At 42.8% G+C, this 27,159-nt stretch overlaps 1 protein-coding gene across 5 annotated transcripts in view; it reads right to left on the minus strand.

The window, feature by feature from the left end:
- Window positions 1-27,159, minus strand: part of LOC119234325 (protein HIRA) — a 97,684-nt gene that overhangs the window by 34,982 nt on the left and 35,543 nt on the right. For all 5 annotated transcript variants that reach the window (XM_037497186.1, XM_054690571.1, XM_037497185.2 and 2 more), the window contains 10 exons: window positions 22,365-22,460; window positions 20,920-21,080; window positions 19,060-19,227; window positions 17,222-17,335; window positions 15,820-15,890; window positions 14,202-14,307; window positions 11,766-11,981; window positions 10,737-10,822; window positions 3,050-3,253; window positions 1,159-1,320 (listed from right to left, as the gene is read on the minus strand). In XM_037497186.1, coding sequence (XP_037353083.1) covers window positions 1,159-1,320; window positions 3,050-3,253; window positions 10,737-10,822; window positions 11,766-11,981; window positions 14,202-14,307; window positions 15,820-15,890; window positions 17,222-17,335; window positions 19,060-19,227; window positions 20,920-21,080; window positions 22,365-22,460 — 1,384 coding nt within the window. The remainder of the gene's footprint in view (window positions 1-1,158; window positions 1,321-3,049; window positions 3,254-10,736; window positions 10,823-11,765; window positions 11,982-14,201; window positions 14,308-15,819; window positions 15,891-17,221; window positions 17,336-19,059; window positions 19,228-20,919; window positions 21,081-22,364; window positions 22,461-27,159) is intronic.

A 27,159-nucleotide genomic window follows, 5' to 3' on the forward strand; every position in this document is an offset into this window, starting at 1 on the left:
GGTCCTCCATAATGCTGGATAGACAAACTGCTAGATACAAAGATCATATGCATTATCTTTATACTAAAACCAGCATGATCATACTAGAGAGTAGAATACAAGGTACCAAAGAAAGGTCACAGATGTGCCAGCTGATTTGAAGGGGGAGTCTGCCTGCACTGTATCTCAGGGCTGTTCTCCATGCAGGAAAAATCCTGCTCAGACAAGCATATTTTAGACCATGAGTGAAGCCCCGGGGTGGTATACTGAAGTCTTAGCTCCAAGACACCATGCACTGCAAGGACAGATTTCTTCACAAATGTTCATTGGGCACATGCTGGATCTGAAGCCAACTGCTCCAGTCTACATAATAGCTCTGCATTAGGCTGAGGTGGTATAGGTTAGGGTGCCCAGGGCTGCACAGTCTGAGTTACTTTATGGTGGAATGCAACCCCACAAGCAGGGCACTTTAATACCAGGCCTCTGGAAGAAGGTGACCCAGAGTATCTTAACTCTTTCAGCCTCAACTTGCTGGGCTCTGCACTAAGCTCTGTGCAGTAAGTTCCATGCCATGCAGGCTCAGAGGGAGGGGTCCTCCCAGGAGTCAGAGCAGCTCAGTGCCAATGGAAGAGGCTGACACATTTGTTCCGGTCACTTGCTGCAACTCCCAGAAATGAAAAGTGACATTTCATGAAACTTGGCTGCTGTTTGCTCAGGGAGGCTCAGAAAGTAGGTAATACAGAGCCCGCAAGTATTCAGAAGTCCATCTGACTTCAGAAAGATCTCTCCTTTGACTTGCATCAGTTTCTTACTTCCTGGTCAGTTTCTGAGCAGAAGGCCATTGCTTCCACAGTGCAACAGAATTAGAACTTTCTCTCTCTCTCACCAATCTCCTGTTTCTCTTCTGGGCAAAATATGGATTCTGATCAAACTTTATTCTCAGCTTAGCCTCTGTACCAACCTTGGGCCTGCTATGTCTTCCCCTTCAACTCCTTTCAGCCATCCACCCACTTGAAGCAAGTACTCATTTCTCTACAGAGCAGGAACGACTGCAGTCTACTTCCACGTGGGAGGAAGACAGGTTGCCTGGTGGGAAAATAACATTGCCCTGCCGGCCAGAGTCTGCATACTCCCCCAGTCTCAGTGACCCAGGCCCCGGTCTCAGCAGCCACCACCTACCTTTCCATGGCTGTTGGAGTCACACTGGTCAAGGCAGGAGCACCTGATGTGGCTTTGGACCGTTCAGTGAATCGGGAGTCAAATGCTTTCATTGGTTCAATCTTGGATGGGGTTGTTAACACAGAGGGAGATGATGCAGCAGGAATCGAGGTAGCATTCACACTGGGGTGGGGTGAAGATGGGAGAGCAAGTCAGATCCAATCTATCAAGGATTTGGGAGCCCTGGTTTGTGTTACTTGGAACCAAGTGAAAGGGGCACAAAAATGAAACTTCTATAAAAAAACAATTGCACATTGTAATATATTACTCCTGCTTATATCTTTAATATTTTCATGTGGTAAAACTCTGGAAGTTTGGCTGAGAAGGTTGTGGGCAAACCCATTCATATTTACCTCACTGCATTGTTCTGAGAGCTTCCTGGTGTATTGTAAGACCTTGAAAGTGGTTCTTGCAACCTCTTTTTCTAACTATGTAGCCCCATCTCCACAACTCAAATGTATTATCTTAATCTCAAACCACTTCAAACACTAGTTTTTCCCATTTCAACAATGGATCTGACAATAAAAGCCCCTACCCTGGGTCCTAAAGCTACTGTCTTTTTATGGCCTTCATCATCAACAAAGTGTCCTCTGGCATAGGAAGCTGCTCCCATCTCAGACACAATTACACATTCTTCATACTCTCCCTAAGTGCTTACCCCACAGGCCTTGCATTTTACACCTCAGAGGGGGACTGAAGCATAAGCTTGCCTAGTTCCTTCCATGCCCAGGAACATCCCAAATGCTAGCCCCAAAGTCACTGGGCTTCTAGAGTACATCAGGTTAATAGTCCCCCTACAGCCACCTGTCTGGATCCCACACGAGATGCCTGGGAGACATCCTGGAGAACATGCTCTCCTACTTTTACAAATTGTAGGGCCAACTATTGAAACATTTCTTAGATCTGGGCACAGTAGTACACTTATCTCCCTTCCCTACCACTTCTCAGAGGTTCAGGGCTCTGCTCTTACCCTGTTGCCTTCCCATACCCTTTACCTTGGCTTGATGGGTCCTGTTTGGGTGCCCTCTAAGAGGTCTTCCTGAGATCTGGCCACTACATTCCCCTTGGATGGCTGTTTCTGCCCTGCACCTCTGTGGTTTACTCTTCCCCCACTAGACAACATTTCCCTGGGGACGAGGACTCATGCATCAACCCTTAGTAGATGCCTGGGTGTAACCCAGCGCTGATGTTGGGCAAATGTTTACTTGGTTTTTATTAATGCTTACCTGTTCCTTTCTGACTTTTTTTTTTGGCATAGAAGAACTGGGGTGTGTAGGCCAGAAATACTAGTGGTGATTCATCAGACACAGTAGGGAGCAGAAAAGGTGGATTTACTGAAATACACTACTAGGGGAACAATGGGAGAGAATGCTATACCATACATGGGTTAGCAACCTGGCCAGGGATTGAACTTAGGTCGTAGGTTTCTGGCTTTTAATTTGGTTTCCAAGTTATGGTCACTAAAGACACAGGCTCCCTGACCAAATGTAATTCTGAGAGCGTGAGGGGAGTCTGTGCCCCTGCATCAGAGCACCCTGCCTGGAATGGTGTGGCCATGCTCCCAACAGAGTGCAGCAGAGGATTAAGTCACTTCCAGTGTAGACCTGCTGGAAGGTGAGGCTGACTTGTGGCAGGTAACGTGTTCCCTATCTTGCGGTTGCATCATCCCTTAGAACGTGAAGTCCTCACAGCCCTGTGCATCAAAGACTCACCTGAATGACCTCATTTCTGAGCAGGCCCTCATCTAAAATCAAACATCTATTTTTATTGAAGTGGCCAGGAAGTATCCCTGGAACTGTGTCCAAACCTGAACTATTTCCAAGGGCAGGAGCAAGTCTTGATGCTCACTCACCTGTCTTTGTTGACAGAATCGCCCACAGGCCTGGCGCTGCCACAGGCTGCTGTCACAGGCTCTGTGGAAGGTTTCGAAGTGCCAAAGGAGTTGGGGGTGCTGGAGTCCAGAGGCAGTAGCTGTGGACTGCTATGAGAGGAGAGCATGGCGCCCGCCAGGGAGCCAGAAAGTGGGATGCTGTTAAAGAACGCCGTGGAAAAGTCCCTGTTGTCAGCAAGAACAAAAGTCAGCTTTGGAAATCAGATACCACATCAAGTATTTTATACATTCTAAGTAATATTTTTCTATGTTCAAAGGCAATGTATTTTTATGGTAGAAAACGTGCAACAAAAAAATTAAAATCACTTCACACATTATATTTACGTATCTAAGATGAATTGACACTTATGGTGCCACTAAAAAGTAAAAACTACCAATTATAATCAACAGATACCAATGATAAGACACACTCTAACTTGTGTCTTGTAACTAAAATGTGCAAATTGTGTCTTAGAACTAACAAAAGGCAGCATGCAGAGTGGGCCTCCCTTTCACCAAAGGTTGAATGGATGGATATATCATTTACTTTATCAGACTTTACTGAAGAATGGTATTTCCTACTTTTTTCTGTGACAGATAATGCTACAACAGGCCCAAGATACGGCAGTGTTAAGGCAAAAAAAAGGCTAAGCCTAACCAGCTAGGTCTCACTCTTCTGCCATGCCAAGTTCTAGGACCTTGGGCACTTCAACCACTCTGCTTTAGGTTCCAAGTGTGAAGCAGAAAGTGACAGGACCTTTCGGTGTGTCACTGTAGGGACTAGTTTGTGCAGCACATACAACAGCTCTTCAAAGATTATAATATTTGTCATTACACCAGTTGTTTTACATATCACATGGGATAGAAAGGAAACTGCAGCAGCAAGTGGATTGGTCATTGATGATTTCTGATAAAAAGTTCTAGAATGACCTCCTTAGAGGTTTAAATTCCATGCTGTATATGAGAATGTCCCCATATTTTCAATAGCCATCAAATTTCTCTACATCTGACAATCTGCTGAAAATGATATCTTACTAGTTTAATTTGAATTTTATTTTGATGTGAGGTTGAAATGTTTTTCTTTTCTTTTTTAAAATATTTATTTATTTATTTATTTATTTATACAAGCACTGGGTACAGTCAGAAGCGCAGGAGGGTGAGAGAATTCACCAGAGCCAGAGCGGGGAGCAGCAGGCGGCAGGAGAGGTCTGCGCGCCATGTGGGACCCTCCTCTGGTGGCCGGGGAGCAGCCGGGGATCGAACTGGTGCTGCAGAGGCTGCGGGCAGCTTCGCAACCCAGCGCTCAACCGCTGTGCCACCGGGGAGGCCCAGAGGTTGAAATGTTTTCATACAGAAACATCTGATATCCTTTGTGAACTGTTAGCTCATCTCCTTAGTTTATCTCCTTCATATATTAAAATCAGTCTTAAAATCAATAATGAAAGCTGATTTAATTTCAATATTTCAAATTTCAAGTATTTCAAAAACTTCTTATGAGCAGGAAGTATCTTCTCCAGGATTTAAAAAAAAAAAAATTATGGTGTAGGGCCTCCCCGGTGGCGCAGCAGTTGAGCACTGGGCTGCGAAGCTGCCCGCAGCCTCTAAAGCTCTGTTTTGATCCCCGGCCAACGGCGAGGGTCCCACATGGCACGCAGATCTCTCCTGCCACGCCCGCTGCTCCCCTCAGCAGTGTACTTTGTCAGTCTGCCTGTTCTGCTCCCCGCTCTGGCTCTGGTGAATTCTCTCACCCTCCCATGCTTCTGACTGTACCCAGTGCTTGTATAAATAAATAAATTAAAGAAAATTTATTGTGTAATTTTCCTTGCCAAAAGTGCTAACTTTGTGTGATCTAAATTATGTGTCTCTGTAGAAGACATTTTTACCTGTGAGATTAATAAAAATAGTCTTTCATAGAATCTTTTAAAAATTTCAACAACAAAAGAAATTAAAAATATATATGAAAAAAAATCTCTGAGCAGTTTAGGGACATAATTTTGTTCTAAAGGTACCAAGTAGTTCTGACTCCCATTTATTGATTAACTTAATGGTTCACCACTGATGGGAAATGCTTTAAATACTTTAAAAATTCCATAAATATTTGAGTCTATTTCTGGATTTTCTATTGCATTTTATTGCTTTGTCTATTCACATGTCAGTACCTCTCTGCTTTAATATCTCTTACAAGTTTTAATTTCTGGTGAACTTTGTCTTCATTGATTAATATTTTTTTAGAAACAGTTCATCTATTTCTATTTATTTTTGCAAATAACCTCAGAATCAGGTATAAATCCAAAGATGTTGGTCTGTAGGGGGTTGCTTGGTTTTGCCTGCCTTCCATGTGAACCTGGGGTTCCAGCTCAGGTAGCTTTACTGTCCATTTATTTGCAGCCAAAGGTGAGCAGTAACCATCTGGGAGAGTGCCTTTTGGCCCATACACAGCATTAGAGGCCATGTACAACATCTGTGCCCTGTGTACACCCTGCGTGGCACTGTGAGTGAAGCCAAGAAGGCAGAGGGTGGGCTCAGGAGTCAAAGGTGAGCACCCTCTGGCCCACACACAGTGTTAGAGGTCACTGGATCCCTGTGCGCCTGCGCAGACTCCACCCGGCCCTTTAAGTGAAGATGCACATTTGGGGGAAGAGACACAAGCAGCACACAGACTTGGTGACTTCCAGGGCTAATGCCCATTAGGCCCATCCACAGCATGACAGTCCTTGCAAAACCTGGTGTAACTGCATTGGACCTGGCCTGGCCACCAGTACCTGACATAGAAATAGGAGTACCCCGAAGACATGCCTGCCGGCACCAGTGGCACAGTGGTCCTGTACACAGAACAAATCCCGAAGCAAACAACAGGGAGAAAGAAAAATACAAACAGCCAAGCAAGCCCTTTGGGGAACAACTAACCACAAAAAGAAAATCAGCCCCCAGATCTCAACAACACTGACATGGAAGAATGTTTCTGCCTGACAGAAAGAGAATGCAGAATTGCCACGATTAAAAACTTGAAGAAGAAAAGGAAAAGAATGATATGAGAAATACAGTCAGCAAACTGTATTTTGTAGATGAATCTGTAAATAAGAAAAAAAAGGAAGTGGAGGATGTTAAAAGATCAATGGAGGAGCTAAAGGAATCTGGGAAAAGCAACAAAAGCAGAATTGATGAAATGAAAAAACAAATTAGTACTCTCAAAGATAGAGATATAAAAAGAAGCAAAAAAGAACAGGAAAGGGACAAAGGAAAAAGAATAAAGAAACACTTTGACAAATATCAACACCATGAGTAAAGGATGTATGAGTCATAGGAATCCCAGAAGATGAAGAGCGAGACAAAGGAACTGAGAACCTATTCAAGGATATGATTGAAGGGAACTTCCCAAACATGAAGGAAATGAAAATAAATATACAGGAAGTCAGAAGACCAAATTACCATAATGAAGGAGAACTACAACAAGAAACAATAGTGAATCTTCCAAAAGTCCAAGACAAAGGAAAGATAATGAAGTTGAAGAAGGGGAAAAACAGATAATTTATAAAGGAAAACTGATTAAGCTGCCATCAGACTTCTCTGAAGAAACACTACTGGTAAGAAGAGAATGGAGCAACATATTCAATAACTCAAAGACAGAAATTGCCAGCCAAGAAAACTTTATCCTATAAAACTCTCCTTCCATTATGAGGGAAAAATAAGGACCTTTTCAGACAAACAAAATCTTTAGAAACTTGCTACTACTAAATCCTCACTCCAAGAAATATTACCAGAAGCCTTAAAATCTAAACCAACAGAGGAATGAACTGGAAGAACCGAAAAAAGTAATGAAAAGAAACACAAAATAATAAACAAAATGGCAATTACAGACCCCCATGTGCCAAATCACCCTAAACAGAAATGGACTAAATTCATCAATGAAAAGACAGAGTAGCAGGCTGGATAGAAAACAGAATCCAACCTTCTGCTGTCTCCAGGAAACACACCTAAATGCCAAAAATAAACATAGATAAAAAGTAAAGGGCTGGACATTATAATTAAAACAACATGGTATTAGAAGAAAAACAGACACACAGACCAATGGAATCACATCAAAGCACCTGGAAATAAAGCCACACATATATAGTCAACTAATCCATGACAAAAGAGCAAAGAACGTGCACTGGAACAAGGAATGTCTCTTCAATAAAGGGTGCTGGGAAAACTTACCGCTACATGCAAAAAAATGTAATTTGATTACTACCTCACACCATACACAAAGACCAACTCAAAATGGACAAAAGATCTGAATGTAAGACCTGAAAACATACAATATATAGAAGAAAACATAGGCAAAACAATCCATGACAAACATCTTTAAAGACTCATCTTTAAAGACTCATCCCCCGAAACAAAGAAAATGAAGGAAAAGATGAATAGCTGGGTCTACATCAAGCTAAAAAGCTTCTATACTGCAAAAGAGACAATAACCAAGATGAACAGACACCTTACAGATTGGGAGAAAATATCTGCACTCCACACAGCTGATAAGGGGCGGATATCAAATATCTACAAAGAGCTTTCACAACTTGACAAAAACAAAGTAAACATCCAAGTCAAAAAAAAAATGGGCAGAAGAGCTAAAAATACTCTTCTCCAAAGAGGAAATACAGATGGCCAACAGGCATATGAAAATATGTTCAACATCACTTATAATCAAGGAAATGCAAACAAATCAAAACCACAATGACACCACCTCACACCAGTAAGAAAGGTCCACATTAAAAAACTGACAACAAATAATGCTGGTGAGGATGTGAACAAAAAGGAACCCTCTTACAGTGTTGGTAGAATGTAAACTGGTCCAACCCCTCTGGAAAACAGTATGGAGGTTTCTGAAAAGACTACAAATGGTTCTGTCCTCTGACCCAGCAATTCCATTTCTAGGTATCTACTGCAAGAACAGAAAAACATTCATTCAAAAGGAAGTCTGCACTCCTTTGTTTATTGCAGCACTATTTACAATAGTAAAGATACAGAAGCAACCTAAATGCCCCAAAAGAGATGACTGGATCAGAAGATGTGATATATACGCACCATGGAATATTACTTAGCAATCAAAAAAAGATGAACTCATGCCATTTGCAGGCAGCAACATGGATGGAACTGGAAGAGTTAATGCTCAGTGAAATAAGTCAGGAGGAGAAAAAATATCGTGGTTTTGCTTTAGGAGGAATATAGGGAAACCAAACAAAGGGTCAAAAAAAATGTTTAAAAGATAAAACTTGTAGGTAACTATAGATCTGAAGCTTAAAGCAGGGGAGGGGGGGCAAAAGGGATCAAAATGGGTGGGAAGAGCACAAGGGATCATGGTGATGGTTCACAGGTGGTAGGATATTTACAAGGACTACATCTGAAGGGAGAAATCAAATACTGTACAAAAATGAACAGCAATGTAAAAAATATAAAAAAAATTAATAAAAGGGGAAAAAATAACCTCAGAATCAGTCTGATTTTCAAAAGCTCTATTTGATTCATATTAACTTAATCTATAAATTTGAGGTTGAACCACCCTACTTATTAAAATGGACAGCAGGCATTTCTAGTTACTTGTTTTTTGTATCTTAATAGGGCTTAAATATTTTTCTTCATAAAAATCTACATTTTTTATTATATTCTAAGCATTTTATTTGTGAACGTGATTTCTTCCCCTTTATATCTCTTAAAGGTAGTTAGTGCTACATTGGTCGTATCCAGTCACCTTTTCATGTTTTTCCAGTTGATTCTCTTATAGATCATACCATCTTTAAATAATGATATATTTTACCATCTCCTTTTCAGTTTATTTTCACTGTTAATTTATGACATGAGCTACGACAACTAGAACAATGTTAAATTATAGACACAAAAGTAGACATTTGTTTAATTTTTAAATTTAACTTGGAAATAAGATAGGCTATCAAGTTAAGGAAGCATCCATCTATTCCCATGCAACTGAGTTTTAAATCAGAACATTAGGGCCTCCCTGGTGGTACAAGCGGTTAATCACCGCACTATGAAGAAATCCACAGCCTCTGTAGCACAAGTTCGATCCCCGGCCGGCCAAGAAGAAACCACATGGAGCAGCAGACCTCTCCTGTCTCACCCGCTGCTCCCCTCAGCAGTGTATTTCAGTCAGTCTGCCTGTTCTGTTCCCCACTCTGTCTCTGGTGAGTCTTCTCACCCCTGCATCTCTGGACTGTGCCCCAGCTCTTGTTTGTATGAATGGATAAATCTTTAAAAAAAAATCAGAACATTAAATTTAATAAAAATGCCTCTTATACATCTATAGAGATGATCACATAATTTCTTCTTTTGATCTACTGACATGTAGAAGTAATAAGGTTTTCCTGAAATAAGCCTTACTTGAACCCCCCGTTTTCCTGAAATAAGCCTTACTTGATTACAATGTATTGGCCTTTTGACATGGTACTGATATTAAAAATAAACAAGAATCAGGAATTTATGTTCTACCTCTTTCACATTTTGATGTAGTTTATTAAAAAAAAAAAAATACAAGTCTTTCTTCTTTTTCTATGTACTAGAATATCTTCAGTAATATTAGAATGACCTATTCCTTACAAGTTTGTTAAATATTCCCTTATGAAATTTTCTTAGGTTGATGGTTTTTGGCATGGTTAGGTCTTTGAAAGCGTCCTCTATTCTGTAACTCATCTGCACAGATTTTCTTCAGTTTGGTAATTTTATTTTCTTCAAAAATCATCTGCTTTCAAGTTTATTTGCTCAGAGTCAGCAAATAAGTCTTTCATTTTTTTGATTTAGTCTTCATCTGTGACTTACTTTCCACTTATTTCCACTTTAAGGATTTGTGTTCTTTTTTTGGATAAGCAAAACTAAATTATCTATTCCATTGCTACTTGGGTTTAACATGGAAATCAAGAGAGCAAAAAAGTTTTTAAGACCCAAAGAATCAAGTTCTGATATACCCTGTGGCAGGCAGGAAAATACCTACCACATCTTTGCCTCCTCACCAGGTGAGACCTGGAAGGATTCATGGCATATATGAGCCATCATCATCACAACCTCCACGACCCTCACTCCCACAAGCCCTATAGTATTCAAGGACAGTCACATACTTGGACTCACTTGGTAGGCTGGTAACATTACTGCTTGTCGGTTCACAATGGGAAATAGGTTTGCTCAAAGGAAGCTAATATCTGTGAGAAACCACAGACTAGCTCTGATTCCACCCAATCAGGTCTTGCCCTATGGGGCCTAATGCCGGCACACCTAACACCATGAGGTCAAATCAACATACAATAAGACTGGAGGTCCCTTCAGAATTTAAGGAAGACTTGAAACAACTTAATGGATGAGCAACTGTCTATTGTGTGAAGTGCCTTGAGCTGATCAGTAGAGTATTAAAGGCAGAGTGAATAACCTGTGAAAATGCCCTTACCCGCTGGTCTGATGCCTCCTAGCATGTCTTCAAAACAAATGTCAAGTGTGCATAAGGGTTCTGTGGGGAGCATGGGGTATTAAGGTAGATGGGAAGCTGAGCTAAATTCCCTGATTTCCAGATTCTATGGGTCAGACTGGCCCAAGAGCCTGTGAAGACCCTGATTATTAAAGGGCTGACTGATGAAAAAGAGGAAGACCTCCCTAGAAAAGGACACAGAAAGCTCAGTGAGTAGATGAGTACCCGGTGTCCAGCTGTGCTATGCAGAGAGGTGTGATTCTTCTCCGACCATCTGCTGTCCGAGTCTCAACTTGCTTCTTTAAAAGATTCTGGTAAAGTAGAATGACATTAAGTGAATGGAACAGATTTTTCCTAAATAACTTCAAATATCAAAAAACAAGACTTCTATGAAAATATATTCTAACTTCCCTTTCCACAGCCTTTCTGGTACAATTAAACGATGCCATCAGTTACGTAATCGAAGTATAAGTGTTCTTATCAGGGTGTATGCTCAACTATCTGCACAGTAAAGAAACAAGGTCAGAAAGTTCCCAGTTGATCAATCTAGCATTTTCCTCTCTATTATCAGTACTGCAGGGCTGGTCAGGTAATCAAGGCAGCAACCAAATGCCAAGCTGGCCATCTCTAGCCAGCAGTCACGGGGCTCAACGAGGGAACTAAAAGAATGAGACCTGTATAGGTGAGCCACATTCTTGTCTCTAAGCCTTGATTTTCAACTTTTCTTCATCAGAGGCCTTTCTTCCACTGTGGGCTTCCACCAAGAGTTCCCACACTGTGCTCTTAATCACCTCAGAGAGTGGTTCACCCTGTACAAGGTCCTAGAGATGATGTAAGCCAACCAGATGATCCAACAGTTCCTGCCTCGTTCCTGTCCCATCTCTGCTCCTCCTCCTACCCCCACGAGGTTAAACATAGATATCCAGAAAAAGAAGATGGTGCCCACAGATATCTCTTAAGGGCGGAGTCTAAAACCCACTGTCCTCAGTAAATATAATTTCATATGAAGACTAGAATGGAGGTTTGGAAGTTCCTATAAAAGATGACCTCCTCTGGAGCTCTCTGGACAAGGAGGCCTTCAATAAAGGAGTATAGCTGATGACAAGAGGGTTCAATAGCCCCAAACTGAGTTACCCCTCTGGGTCCACTCCAGGAAAAACACACACCCATCTCCCCACCATTTGTGCCTGCATGTTCTTGTCCTGTCCTTGGACCTGTGTCCATGTGCCCAGGGCCACTGGGCAGAACCCTCACCTTCCTGATGTCCTCAAGACTCTCCCCATTGACGACACCAGCCATTGATGCAGCGGAGCCTGTCTCTCTGGCTGTGGCAGTCTTCTGGTCCAGCTGCTGCTGTTGCTGCCTCCGCTGGTACTTGAGCATCTCGGGGTTCTCAATGACGGCTGTAGAGAGTTGGGATTCGGTCATGATGGCCAAGCTCTTGCCATAGGTGGACTGGTGAATGCGGCTCTAGGGGAAACAGAGAAAAGTATGCCATGAGCAATGATGAGGTGGATCCATGGCCACAAACTGGTGAGCTCTAGTGTGGGCTATCCTGGTTCTAATAGGGGTAAGAGTCCTATGCTAGGGCTCAGAGTTCTGGGTGTCAGCTCTCCATCACCTCCTACCCTCTTCTGCCTGATGTTGATGAGATGACTCTGGAGAAATCTTGTACTCTCCCTACATATAGCCTCCTATGTATCATAGCTGGAGATGAAAGTGAGTAAGTAACTGATAAGAAAATAGATGGTCTGATGCAAAACAAATGATAATAAACACTGGCTGAACTGCAATTGAACACTCAAATTATTATTACCAGGCTCCTAAATCACTCCAAGTATACCAAACACTTTTTGACAATCAGAAAGTAAAAACCAGTCTGTTTATGTTTACAGACATTAGGTCCTGCTATTGGAGGTTACCATGGAGATGCTAATAGTGTCTCTAAGAGCAGAGATGGCACAACACACCTGAGAAGTGTTTCTCTGCCCACAACAGGTCCTGATCCTACTGAGCAGGGGACCTCTCTCCATCTTCCCAACTATCATTAGTCTTGTGTCATAACATGACAGACAGGATTCATGTGGGCAGGGATGGTGTTGCCAGCACACTGGAGTGGCTCATATGATGAGGAGCTGACTTACACAAGGATGTGCCAGTGATCAATGTGGAGGTCAGTAAAATATCTGTCTCACAGCAGTGGATGCTACAGGGGGGGGGAGGACATAGCTTGGAATCCATTGCTATACAGCCTGGTATAGCTGCACATAGCCAAGAACCTCCCTCCTTCCCTTATCATTGTGGCTCCTGCCCCACCTCTCCTGAATCCCTCCTCTGAAATCCTGAGATAGAATTTAGAGTTTGGTCCCAGTGTTCCTCAAATATGGGGTTGCTGGTGACATCCGGGAAATAAGCTGGAAAAGGTTATTATATAGACTACCAATGTGACTCCCCAAGGGGAAGGGAGGTGCACAGGGATCCCAGGTTAGCTGGTGACAGTAATATGGCAGAAGACCATCTGAAGCCACCACTCAAGCCTTCATTGAAAAATGACTGCCAGATGCCAGTGTGTATTCAAGGTCCTGTCAATGAATCAGACCCTTATTTCTGAGAGGCTTACATAACAGTGGGGGGCTTACTCAGGAACTTTTACCAGCACTTGCATCACTACAGGGAATGCTGCCTACCTGCTTTGAGCTTTTACAGGGCTCCTTTCAGACAAATACATTCCACTAAGCATTGGCAAAGGTCCATTAGTAGAAATAGCAGGTTTCTAGTGTGTGGAAGGTAAAGAAGAGCCTTTCCCAAAGCCCTTGAAGAGGGGCACACATGCTTTTATTCTTGTATCTGAGGATCACATAGTTTTTGCAAAGGGTGATGCCATTTTCCAAGGGTGTCTTTATTGATGAAATAGGTACGTTCAGCCTTCAAGAGTTTTGTGTAATTTATATGAACTAATGTGTGCAAAACAGAATCTGGCATGTAATTAACTGCTAAGAAGTAACCAAATAACCATGAGAATTTCTGTTCTGGGGCCTCCCTGGTGGCGCAGGGATTAAAGACACAGCACTATCAAGCTACTGTCAGCAACTACAGCACAAGTTTGATCCCGTCAGGAAGCTGGCCCACATGGCACAGCAGGCCCCAGCTGTCTCACCGGCTGCTCCCCTCAGTGGTGTATTTCAGTAGATCTGCCTGTTCTGCTTCCCACTCTCTCTGGTGAATCCTTTTACCCCTCCCCTCTCACCCCAAACCTCTGGCCTACACCCAAGTTCTTCTATGCATAAATAAATAAATCTTTAAAAAAAAAAAATTGCTGTTCTCTGCCAACTATGTCAGTGCAAGACAATTGGAAAAGTAATGTTAGCAGGGACTGTTGTACTCACTCTTGCTCACTCCCAGTATATGGCTAATTACCAGTTCAACAAAAGATGCCCAAAGTATTTTTAACTCCAGAACTGATATCTGACATACTCATTCTTAAATCAATATATTTTAAAAAGAAAATAGGGACTACAATCTATAAAAGGAAAGCACCCATTAATACTCTAAGAAGCTCTGTGTGTGTGTGTCTTTGTACATCACAAGAAGAGGGTTCAAAGGGACCTCTCAGACTAACTGTGGCCATTTCTCTGGCCCAAGAGCATGCGTAGCCATGGGTCATGTGCTAGTAGTAAGCTATTTTCCTACCTTCTCCTCCTCACTCAGGGGATCTCCAAGCTCATCCTGGGAGAAATCTAGGAATGCCACAGAACCATCCATGGAGCACACCAGGATGCCCAGTCCATTCAGAGTCCTGAAAGAGATGGCCATCAATAGTCTGGGAATAAGCTTCTGCTGTGCTTACCATAGTGGCAGGCTTGGGAGGATAGCAGGGTAGTACTTTATGTAGATGATAACCCCCCTGGTTCATTTCTGTGGCCTAGTAGCAATGGGGATTAAAGGTCACAATATTAGAGGGCCCTGGCACTCTGTAGTTCTAAGCACATGCACAAAGTATCTTTAACCATCCTCCCTGATGGCGCAGGGGTTAAAGAAACAGTGCTATCAATCTATTGCCAGCCACTGCAGCAGGAGTTCGATCCCCCACAGGCCAGGGAGAAACCTACATGGCGCAGCAGACCTCTCCTGTCTCATCCGCTGCTCCCCTCCGCAGTGTATTTCAGTAGATCTGCCTGTTCTGCTCCCCGCTCTCTCTGGTGAATCCTCTCACTCCCGCCCCTACACCTCTGGTCTACACACCAGTTCTTATATGCATAAATAAATAAATCTTAAAAAAACAAAAACCAGGGCCTCCCCTGGTGGCGCAGCGGTTGAGCGCTGGGCTGCGAAGTTGCCCGCAGCCTCTGCAGCGCCAGTTCAATCCCCAGCCTCCAGCGAGGAGCCCACATGGCGTGACAGACCTCTATTGCCGTGCCCGCTGCTCCCCTCAGCAGTGTATTTCGTCAGTCTGCCTGTTCTGTTCCCTGCTCTGGCTCTGGTGAATTCTCTCACCCTCCCGCGCTTCTGACTGTACCCAGTGCTTGTATAAATAAATCTTAAACAAAAACCAAAAAAAAAAAAAACCCAACAAAACCCAAAATATCTCTTATCATGTCTTTGAGAATTTCACTTTTATTTATTATTATTTTTTTATTTTTAATGTTTATTTATTTATTTATTTATGCATACATACATACATACATACAAGCACTGGGAACAGTCAGAAGCACGGGAGGGTGAGAGAATTCACCAGAGCCAGAGCAGGGAGCAGAGCAGGCAGACTGAAGTACACTGCTGAGGGGAGCAGCGGGCAGCAGGAGAGGTCTGTGCGCCATGTGGGACCCCCGTCTGGTGGCTGGGGAGCAGCCGGGGATCGAACCGGCGCTGCAGAGGCTGAGGGCAGCTTTGCAACCCAGCGCTCAACAGCTGCGCCACCGGGGAGGCCCTTATTTATTATTTTTGAAACCATTTATAAAAAAACCATGAGGGAGTGAGTATCTAAATGAAGTCACCAAGAAGCGAAAAATATGTCTCCTGACCCATGCTAAGCTGATTCACATGATGACAGAGAGTGAAGTGGAATTAAGATCATGGCGTTCTCCTTTACCCAGAGATGTTTGTTGGAGAAGGGGTTTTCTAGTGGCAAATTCCAGTGGAGCAGTAAGTAGAGCAGGTCCAAGCTGCCTTTCCTAAATCATGTACAAACCAGCACTGACAGGAGGCACTAGTTACCTGCTCCCACTCATATCCAGGAGATCTTACGGTTCATTGTATAGTATAGCTTCTCCTTTCTTAGCCTGTGTTACATAACAAGAATCCATCTTACCAGGAAATATCCATAATGGATTTGTCAAACAGTTCATGGATGACAACCAAAGGCCGTTTCAGACATGTAAGCTGGAAGGAAAGAAGCAGCAAAGGTTAATGAAATGGCTGAAAACCACTCTTCCTCTACCCAGCTAACACTAATACTCCTAGAAGCCATGGCTGAAGTTTTTGCCAGCCACCAAGATTCCAAACTATGGAAGCCAAAGCCAGCAAAAAATATGCATAACACAGTGTTCCCTACCTGAAGTGGTCTGGTAGGGGAATGGTGTTACATGAACAATGAGGCATGGAGAATGGGGTTCTGGAAAGGCTATGACTTGAGGTGAGGAACGGTCTAAGGTGAAACTCAGACAAAGTCTACCAAGCAGGGGGTAGGACACCAAGCCCTGGGCACAGAGCAAAGGCAGTTCCCAGGACAGAAAAACAGCTTCAGAGAAAACCTAACACATCTCTTGGCCCAAGTGGTTCTGCTACAGCGATTGAAGGCTCAGTATAAGCTACATACCTCACACAGACTCATTTTATAAAGTGCATGCAAATAGGTCACAAATGCACAAAAACAGTTTTGAGTTCCCTTAATTCAGACCCAAAGTTAACCATTATCAACACTTTGATTATTTTCTTCTGGTCTACCTTGGGGAAATATTTTATTTTTTAAAATAAAGCATATGGTGTGTCTGCTCTATCACTTAGTACATAATGAGCATGTCATTTAGCTTCCTGTAGAAATTGGTTTTGGTGACTGCTTAAATGTGTTATCTAGTTGCTCTAAGACTGGGCTGTGTATCATCTCCATGTATTCACAATTATAGCAAGATGTACTGTTTATGGACTAATGTCCAGCCATCCTGAGGGACAGGTCCTATGTCACAGAGTAGTGAGCTGGGTGTTACACAATTACAGGGCTCCCATTAGGTCCTGTAGTAGCTTCTAGGAGGCTGGGACTGCTTGTGTGGGGAAGGAGGAAGAGTGGCTACTCTAGTCCTAAGGAGATAACCAGATTCTGACAATATGTGGAACCCATAGGTTTAGAACTTGCAGATAGAGAGAGCTGACTGAATGCCAATACAAAAGTTTTTTAAAAAGGAAATAAAACACTATATGCTAGTTATGGTCCCAACCACTGAGGGCAGTCCCTGAGTTTGGACAAAAGTGCTGCCCTGGCTCAAGGTCATCTTAAGCAGTAAGTACAGCAGGTCCAAGCTGTACTTGGCATCTCCTGACTGAGGCATCTCCTGACTGAGCCTAGTCTTTAGTGTTTTCTTTTGAGATGACCGGAGGGTGAAAGCACATACTGACTATCACTGAAAGTGGGATCTCTCCTCTTCTAGGTTCTGCCTCCTTTGCCAGCCCTACTCCCTCCCCCAAAGGAGCAGCAAAGATCCTGATAGGGAGCTCACCCAGACAGAGAGAGAGCGGTCCTTGCTGCCAACAGCACAGCAGCAGTAAGGGCAGCTGGGCTTTGTAGAGCTCCCATTCTTCTGCTTCTTTTTGAAGATTTTTGGGTTGAATTTCTAAAGTTAAATAATAAACATTAAGTGACATTTTATTTTCAGTTATCAAGCACCTAGTCCATGCCAAGTGAAATATACCACAATCACAGCGTATCAGTTGAAGCCCCACACAGACATCTCTGTCCCAAGGACTTGGCATACCAGGAGGCGCTTTGCTGAGGATGAAATAGAGGCTCAGAGAGGCTAGAAATGTGTGCTGAGGCACTACATAAGTAAGTGGTGAGATGTGGATTCGAAGCTGGCTCTACCAACTCTCCATTGCTGGGCCTGCAGCCAGGTGGATGGAATGGGAGCTAATGAAACTGGGCCTCTGACTTCTTCCTGGCCAAGGAGACCAACTCTAGGAAATGGGCTTCAAGGATAATGCCTTGAGGGAAGACAAGGGAATTGTCAGAAAAAAGTCAGCCCCATCAATCCCTTCCATCCTCAGTCAAAACAATGTAACAGAGACTGGTCAGCCCTGATAATTTCACTGGGCCAGGAACGATGGCTATAGCACAGAAAGGTTTGCACATTGCTTTTGGAAAGGCTGGAAACACATGCAGGGCTCCCTGCCACCTTCCTGGGTTGAAAGGAATAGAAGCTCTTGGCTCAGACTTGGAAGCCAGGACAAGTGAGGAGAAGGGTTCCTTCAAGTCTGGTGTCAGGTAGCCTAGAGGGACTCTAACCCCAAAGAGGGCAGGCAGGAATGGCCAAGGGAGCATAGTCACTAAAGAATGTGGACCCTGAAAGCACGAATCCTGGGCTGGCTTGAGTCTCCACTCACACTGAGTCATTAGCAGCACAATCCCCCCAGAGTTGCTCTTACAGAGGTTGTGTAAGTCGAAGTACCTGCTAACTATGAAGCACTGACTTCTAAATGCTATAGCAACAAGGTATTCGTTTCAAACAAAACCCTACATGGACTCCAATAGTAAACGATTAAAGAAGCAGTATTTTATTAGGTTACAATGTATGATAATTATTATTAATTTAAACAATGGGTATGATGGGCCACTTAGATGATGCAAAAAACTGAGATCAAGGTCTCTGGATGTTTCTTCACTTATACCAACCTAAGCCTGCCAATCTAACTATTTTGGTTTGGTGGCCAAGTGTTTAGGAAATTCTGGTCCTCAAAAATTGTTTGCAACTACTTAACAGCTTGCCTAAGGCACTCAGGACATTTTTCAAGGGAAGAATCCAGAACCACTGAAGGAATTGCTGGATATTCTTTGAAGTCTAAAGGATTAACAGTGCTCACATTTTCTGCCGGTCATGCCTGTATCAGGATTGGATGGCATGTGATCCCAGTGATACACAGCATGGCCTCACAGCTAGACTGGCTTCTGCCCAGGGTGGAGCCCAAGTGCTCAGCAGGCACATGAACCACACCTATGTCCCCGGGAGCCTGGCAAGTGGGCCACTTATCAGGATGACTATGTTTGAGCACCCTGAGGAGACCCAAGCATGTAAAAAAGCTAGAGGGGAACTACAATGGTGTTTCTGGTGATATACAGCATCATGTTAAAAGTTTGCCAACAGAACACATCATTTGCTCTAGTTCGTAAATACTAAAACGTAAGTATTTAAAATGATGTAAGAATGGGAATACATTGACTCTTGGAGCCCACCGCCCTGGTTCCACAAGACTCAGCCATGGAGAGCACGGCACTGCTTAGGGCCTGACAGCTCCACTTGAAATTGTGCCCACACCCAGCCAGCCTGAGGCTATGCACACTCACCACGACGGTCACAGCTTTCCGGTGCCCAACGAAGTCCATGTTGGTTTTCCAGCCCTCCCGTTCAATTATCTGGGCAGTGGGACCAGAGTTATTCATGGCATGAGCAGACACCAGGTAGTGTCCATCAGGCGACCAGCTGAGTCGCAACACGTGGGTTGTCCCTCCACACTGAAAGAGACAGCTGCGCTTGAAAGGTGCTCAAGGCTAACTTCATGACCAAAACTCAACAATAAAGTCAATCTTTGATTTACAAATGTGACAGTGGAGTATGTACCCAAGTTTCAGGCTACACTGATTGCTATAATTCATCTCTCCAGATGATCCAACAAAAATGAATGTCAGATAAGACTGGGAACTGTAGCATCTGAAGCTCTTCCCCTTTGTTCCTTTCAGGGGCTGAACACAGCAAAGTAGTATAGGCCTTCAGGGGATCTGCAGGATGGTCAGCTCTGTTAACTGTCAACTGTGAGTGGGCCAAATCTATCTGGCCACTGACCACTTTCTTCTGCCTAATGCTCTGCAGACCTCATTTGCTGCAGTAGGGAAGAAAGAATTCTGTTGACCTTTAGAAGCCTGGTTGGAGTCTCCACTCACACTGTCCATCTGTTCTCTTGAGTGTCTTCTCTACCTGAAGTCTGGTGACATTACCAACAACGGGGAAGAGGTTTGTAAAGTCTGTATTAGCTATAAAATGCACAACATAAAGGCACTATTCCCCTCACCTGGAGTGAGGACTGAGACAGGGAATCCCTTCACATTGTTCTTCCTGTAAAGTGAGATGATATGGGGCAAAACCTAGTCCCCTGAAGTTCAAGGTAAGTCCAGGACACAAGTGCCTCAACTTCTAACTGGGATCCAAACCCAGGCAGGACAAGTCCACTCCAGAGGATGCAGAGTACCGTCAGTTCCTATAGTAGCTCCCAGGAGTCCCACTGCCTGACAGTTAGAATAATGAGAGCCTATAAATTTGTACGAGGCTACAAGTTAGGTGAATACTGATTTTGATGTGCCCAGTTCAGAAACTGCTGTTGGTTTGGGGAAAACCAAATACATGATTTCCACTTTCTTCCCACAGCTAGCCCTGATTAGTGGGCAAAATATCTATTTTTCCTGCAAATTTTACTCATGTCCTTCCTCTGAGAAGTCTTCCCTGCCATGATCACCCTTGTGTACATTTTTGTACATGCTGGAAAGTTCCATCACACTTACAACTGATGTGACTGTCTTTTACTTGGTCTCTAAGTTTCAAGTGAGACTCCATCTAATCCACTCTTATTTCCCACACCCCGTACTTAAGAAATGTCTAGTGAACCCTGACCTCTAATCCCATCTGATAGGAGAATTCAAATAAAGGGACAGTAAAATATTACACAAGCCACTGTAGTTCAAACTTCAGACATCTGGAAAACCATATTGCTAACTCTAGTCAAGAAAAGTCAGTTGGTCAGAGTAGAAATCAGTTAGCAAAGCCACAGCAGCATCAGCAAAACCACAAGAGAACTTCCTCCATCTCCACATCCCCTTTCACCCCACAGAGTGGCAAAGTATAAATTCCATAAGGTCAGAAGGTGATGGCCACACCTGTGGCCATCAGCAGTGTGATACAATGGTTGGGGGGACTCTAAGGTTCTCTTCCTTTTTAAAATCTATAAATCTTTTTCACTTCAAAGTTGCACATTTAATAGTGTTTGATAAATGAAAGATTATTACCATCTGACTCTTTGGGCCCTAGAAAACCTTGACTAGCCTTCTGAGGTCCTGGGACTCTGCATTCACCCACTATGTATGTACCCCAGCCAGCTCTTCCTCTACACAGAGGCTAACGGCTGCCAGCTTGAGTTCTTTAGGCTGTCTTCTTACCTCATCAAAAGGTTTAGTGATACTGGTCTCCAACTGCCAGTCCAGCGTCCTCCACACCTTCAGGCTGCGGTCATCAGCTTGAGAGGCAATATATTTACCAACAGGGTCCCACGTTAACCCTTTCACCAAGCCAGAATGACCTCTCAGAGTAGCTAGAATTTCTGTGAAAAATAAGAGATCGGAAAAGTTTTACCTATGGGAAAGTGATGACTCCATATAGAAGCTTGAGCTGCAATCCCTATGGGTCATGGAATGATTTAAGCCAAAGGAAGGGACCTCAGCAATCCTCTTTGACCAGCCCCAGCCCTAGGCAAAAGCAGAAAAGTCCCTTAGTTAGTGCTCCAAAAAGGGAAAAGCAACCTGAAGAAAAACTGAAGCTAGAAAGCAGGCACCTTGACTTCCCTACAGCTAAGGTTAACACTTGTAAGTTGAGGATGCACTTGGCCCTGAAAGGTACAGGCAAACCAAGGCTTAGGCTTGAACAGACCCGAATTCCACCCTCTTGTTTATCTATAGCTGGTAGCCCTGCCATTGTTTCTCTTTCTCGACAGAAGCCTATGTCTACCTGGGCTTTGACATGAGCACTTCTGCTATGAACCTCCCTGGCAGCTCTCCACTAAGAAGCAAAATTGATGGTTTGGGGGACGAGGCAATGCACTGAGTGAGTTTTATGTAAATCACCACTGAGGATAAAGATGTGCAAGACAACATCTCTTGTAATCCAAATGCTACCCCAGCCTCTAAACCTGCTTCTTCATGGCCAGGCCGAGTGTCCCCATAAAAACTGGTGGCCAATAAAAACAAAATGACTTGGACTCACATCCATTAATGGTACATTGGACGAAAACATGCCCCAGATTCCAAGCAGGAATATGAGCAGCAGCTTCCTAGTTATAAACTGCTGTGCTATGCCAGATTATACCATATGCTGTGACTAAACACATTAAGAAGAAAAACTAACCTTTCGCAAAACTGGATTTATTAGCCTGCATCTGCTCAAGGACTTCACAGAGGAGACAGTCATCAAGCTGAGGCATGAGTTCAGCAATGGGGAGGCATGCTCTTAGGGATACACATGTAGGGAATGCTGCCTCCTGGGGGCATGTGAAGGCAGAGCAGATAGGGCACTAAGGCAAGCTGAGCAAAAGCTGAGCAGAAGTCCTCAACCAATGTACCACTCTCAAAATCTGTGGCACATCCATTTTAGCACTGTTACTATTTTTCTTTAATGTAAAACTCTTGTTAAACTTTAAACAAATGTAATTGATAAAGAATAAAGAACTGACAAGAATGAGTTAGTGACAAGACACAGGAATCTGAGTCCACTATGAGATATTTGCTGCTACCAGCCATAGGAGACAGAGAGCCCACCCCGCTCTAGACCAGACAGGCCATACTGCTGACGAATGACCCATTTCTGCTGCCACCTAGTCAGAGGCCCAGACCTGGGAACTTGACAGCGTTCCAGATGACGACAGTGTTATCCACGCTGCATGAGGCCAGCCAAGCGTCATGGGGAGACCATGCTACGTCCATCACATCTGGAAGAAGACGGAGAGCTGGCGGTGAGTTTTTTTCAGGAGTACAGCTCAGTGAGTGGGCATGCAGCACCACCCCTTTCTGCCAGTTGGCCAGCAGTCCCTGGTATTCTCATACTTGAGAAGTCTTGACCTGGGACCATCACAACCATACTTTTTTTTTTAAACGAATCTGAAAAATTCAATTGGTCATAAAGCTTGAAGTACCTGACCAACTCTGCCCTGTTCCCTTTTCAGACAAAGCGACTGAGAGCATGGTTCCTTGTGACATCCACCCATGTATTAGAACCTCAGTTCTGCCACGCACTGGGCCTGAGGCCACAGCCCTGCTACACATGCTTCTACAATCATAACTTAGCCTTCCTTAGGGAGCCCTTTGGGCAATGTCAGTACAGCCCTAGCAGAATGCACATAGTCGGCACACATTAGGTGCTGACTCTGGAGAGTCATCTTCTGGCCCTTTTCCTCATTAACTGGAATTCTCCTCCAAGACCCTGATAGGAGTACCCATTTCCTTAAGGAGTCCCCAAGTGGAACTGATTATGCTCATTTCTTTGTGACCTAGCTTTTACATCTGTAAAGTACAGATTAAAAACTACCTATCATCAGTTACTGTGAGGAGTAACTGTGGAAAACTGCTATTGCATGGCGTCAGGGACACACCAATGAATTGATCAAGGTCGGCCGTGGTAATGTGACCAAGCCCATCTTCCTATCTGGGTCGATGATGTGATCTTACTGACTTTTCTAACCTCAGTGCTTGTTGCAGTGCCAGGTAAGAATTCCAGTGAGGAGAAGAAACAAACACAGCAGCAAGTATCAGTAGTCCTTTCCTCAAAGAATTTAAAAAAAAAAGAAGTGTAAGCAAAATTATTGTACTTCTTTGTACTTTTTTAATCTTCAGTGACAGCTTGATAAAATTTTCCCACTTTTTTTATTTCATGTAGAATATATACTCTATGCTGCATTTAGTATAGAAATGGCCTCTTTCCATTTAGTATAAAAGCAGGGCTGCTTTTGTTTTGCTCTGCACTCTGTTGAGTGCATTCCCTGTAAGCAGATCTACCTAATTAACATAAGCATAACTAGGTTTATTTTTCATGCTCAATGAGCACACGGCACTGTCCACACTCTTGTGGATGCTGTGTCTTTGAGACTGATACTTCAAAGTGGGAGTTTGGGCAGAATTCTTGAACATTTTCATAAATGTGGATTTTTGTAACACTGCAGATTGCTTTTCAAAGACCTCTTCAAAACTTCCTTGGCTTGAGAATTATGATTTTCCCTCCTTCTGATTAACTTATTAAGTACATTTTTATAATTTAAATTTTACTTTGATTAGCAGTTAGTGAAGATTTTTCATGTCTGCTTTGTCTATGGTCTACAGTTGTTTTCTTGGACTACTTTGCACCCATCATCTGACTATTGGGAGGTCTCTTTGTCTTTAACAGTTTTCTAAGAAAAAGAAGAAAACTGGCATCTGGGCACTTACGAGTCTGGAAGGAGTAAACATGACAAATGGGAATTTCACTGGGGTAACTAAATCTAAAAATAGAGAAGGACCTAGAAAGGAGGTGCAATTTTCTTAGCAATTATTATGAACTTCAGCTGCAAATTTTACCAGTTTACTCTCCTATATGTGCAGGAGTTTTTTGTGGTAAACTCTTGCTATTCTCCTTTATGAAGTCTTTTATTATGTGCTAATCTTAAAAAACATTCCCTCTGCTAGAGATTTGATAAATGTTCTGTTGTTTTCTTCTGCTTTATTTAGGATGTTTCTAATATCTGAAATTTATTTTGGTGCATGCTGTATTTAGTGAAGATCTAAATTACCTTCCCTTTTCCCCAAACTGCTTAATGATTCCTCTATCATATGTGGGGAATAATTCACTTTCCATTATTGATAAGCATGCTTTCTTCATAATATACCACATTCTTTTTATCCCCAAAACCATGAGCTTCAATCACCACAGCTTTTTTTTTTAACTATGGTTTATTCTGTAATATTTTTTTAATTTTAAAAATAAAATATATTTTTATTTTATATATTTTTTACATCATTTTCAATTTTTGTACAATGTATGCATTTTCATCTTTGTTATAGTCCCCGTACAATTCCCACCACCCTTGTTTTTATACTACTCTCTTCTCCCCCACCGTAGTGTGCTGGTTTATAGTTGCTTGTTGATTGTAATTTTTACTTTATTATAATTAGTCTTTTTCTGATCCCTTATTTAGGTTTTCTAAATTCCTGCTATGAGTGAGAACATCCGGTATTTTTCTTTCTGGCTTATTTCACTGAGCATGATCCCTTCCAGGTCCATCCATGCTGCTGTAAATTGCATGAGTTTATCCTTTTTGATGGCGGAGTAATTCAATCACCACAGCTTTGACTGACTTCACCTGCAACCTTACTTACCCTTCTAAATGCCCCTTAGAATGAAGCTTGACCACCACCTCACACCATACACAAAAATCAACTCAAAATGGATTAAAGAACTAGACATAAGACCTGAAACCATAAAATATATAGAAGGAAATATAGGCGAAACACTACGTGATTTGCACATCAAAGACATCTTTACAGACACATCACCCAAAGCAGTGATAGTGAAGGCAAAGATAAACAGCTGGGACTACATCAAATTAAAGAGCTTTTGCACAGCAAAAGAGACAATAACAAAAACAAAGAGAAACCCCACCAACTGGGAGAACATTTTTGCACCCAACACTAATGATAAAGGACTGATCACAAAAATCTGCAAAGAGCTGATGAGACTCAACAACAACAAAGAAAATAATCCAGTCAAAAAATGGGCAGAAGAGCTTAAAAGAAACTTCTCTGAAGAGGAAATGCAAATGGCCAACAGGCATATGAAAAAATGTTCAACATCACTTGTCATCAGGGAAATGCAAATCAAAACTACCATGAGATACCATCTTACACCAGTGAGAATGGCACATATTAAAAAAACTAGCAACAACAAATGTTGGCGAGGGTGTGGAGAAAAAGGAACTCTTCTGCACTGTTGGTGGGAGTGCAAACTGGTCCAACCACTGTGGAAAGCTGTATGGAGATTTCTGGACCTACTAAACATAGAGCTTCCATATGATCCAGCAATTCCACTCCTAGGTATTTACCCAAAGGACACAGAAACATCAATTCCAAAGAACACCTGCACCCCTATGTTTATAGCAGCACTGTTTACAATAGCTAAGCTTTGGAAACAACCCAAATGCCCAAAAATAGATGACTGGATCAAGAAGATGTGGTACATATATACCATGGAATATTACTCAGCATTCAAAAAAGATAAACACATGCAATTTGCAGCAACATGGATGGCGCTGGAAGGGATCATGCTCAGCGAAATAAGCCAAAAAGAAAAAGAAAAATACCGGATGGTCTCACTCATAGCAGGAATCTAGAAAACTTAAATAAGGGACCAGGAAAATGAATAACTATAAGATAGTGAAAATCAAAATCAACACAAAACTATGAACCAGAGACACTTTTAGGGGGGCGGGGGTGGGAGGGGAGGGATTGGGGTCAGAATGGGGGGGCTGCAATTGTATGGGGAATATAACAATAAAATTTATTAAAAAAATAAAATAAATAAATAAATAAATAAATAAATAAATTAAAAAAAAAAAAAAAAAATAAATGCCCCTTGGAGTCACTACGGAGTTCTGCAGTAAATCTATGTCACATCTTGTTTCCCTAAATCCCAGTTATGAAGCTTCTTTCTTCAGACTCTACAACCTTAGTGCAGAGCTACACACCCAAGCCAATCCAACCTCTGCCCCTCCCCTAAAGATTTAAGTTTCTGGTCACTGTTGTCCCCACCAACACTCTGTCCTTATTTTTTGTGATTCCAAAAGGATAATTTTTCAAACCCAAGGCTCTTGGTTCCTCTACATTCCAATTACTCTTGGCTTCTACTCTTTTGACCAAGAGAACTTCCCTGAGAAATCACTGCAATTTCTCCCTGGTCTCATACTTCTGGTCTAACCCTCCCACACTCCTACCACTAACTCAGTGCTTCCAGCTCACTCTGAACTCCAATGGTTCATTCATCTGCCAGGTGAGAACAATGCACTGATCCTACAGGCTTTCTACTGTCTATCTCCTTAGCCATCTTAGAGCCCACCACCCTCAGTTCCAAAGCACCCCGCCTTTGCTCTTATCATGTGCTTTCAATGCATCTGACAAAACCCAGCCAGGTTCAATCCATCTTGAGCTTCGCCTCGGTCTTCTTGAGCATTTAGGTTTTCAACAACTACAACATGAATTAGACTTGCCAAAGTCACCTCAGCCTCCACCTATCAAGTCCAATGTTCAATCCTCAGTTCCCACTTGACCTTGAAGTGTTTGCTTTCTTTTCCTTCAAACTTGCTCTCTACTACCTAAACTAGCCTGTTTGTCTCAGTCTGTTTTGCTAGTTCCTCATCTCCTCAGACTGCAAGCTCCATCTTTGCTCACTGTTCACATCCATACCTCTCTCTTATAGGCAAGACTCATATGCAAATACCAGCTGCTGCACTTACACAACTGGTAGGCAATGCAAGCTTAATACATCCAAAACTGAATTTCTAAACAAACCCCCCAGAAAACACTTCTGTCCCACTCATAAACCTCACCTATCTCAGGTAATGGCAACTACATCCTTTCCATTATTTACACTGCAGATTGGAAGCTGTC

Source organism: Talpa occidentalis, unplaced genomic scaffold (genome assembly GCF_014898055.3).
Source record: "Talpa occidentalis isolate TD23 unplaced genomic scaffold, MPIMG_talOcc4v2.1 talOcc4.8, whole genome shotgun sequence".
In the NCBI taxonomy this organism is placed as follows: Eukaryota; Metazoa; Chordata; class Mammalia; order Eulipotyphla; family Talpidae; genus Talpa; species Talpa occidentalis.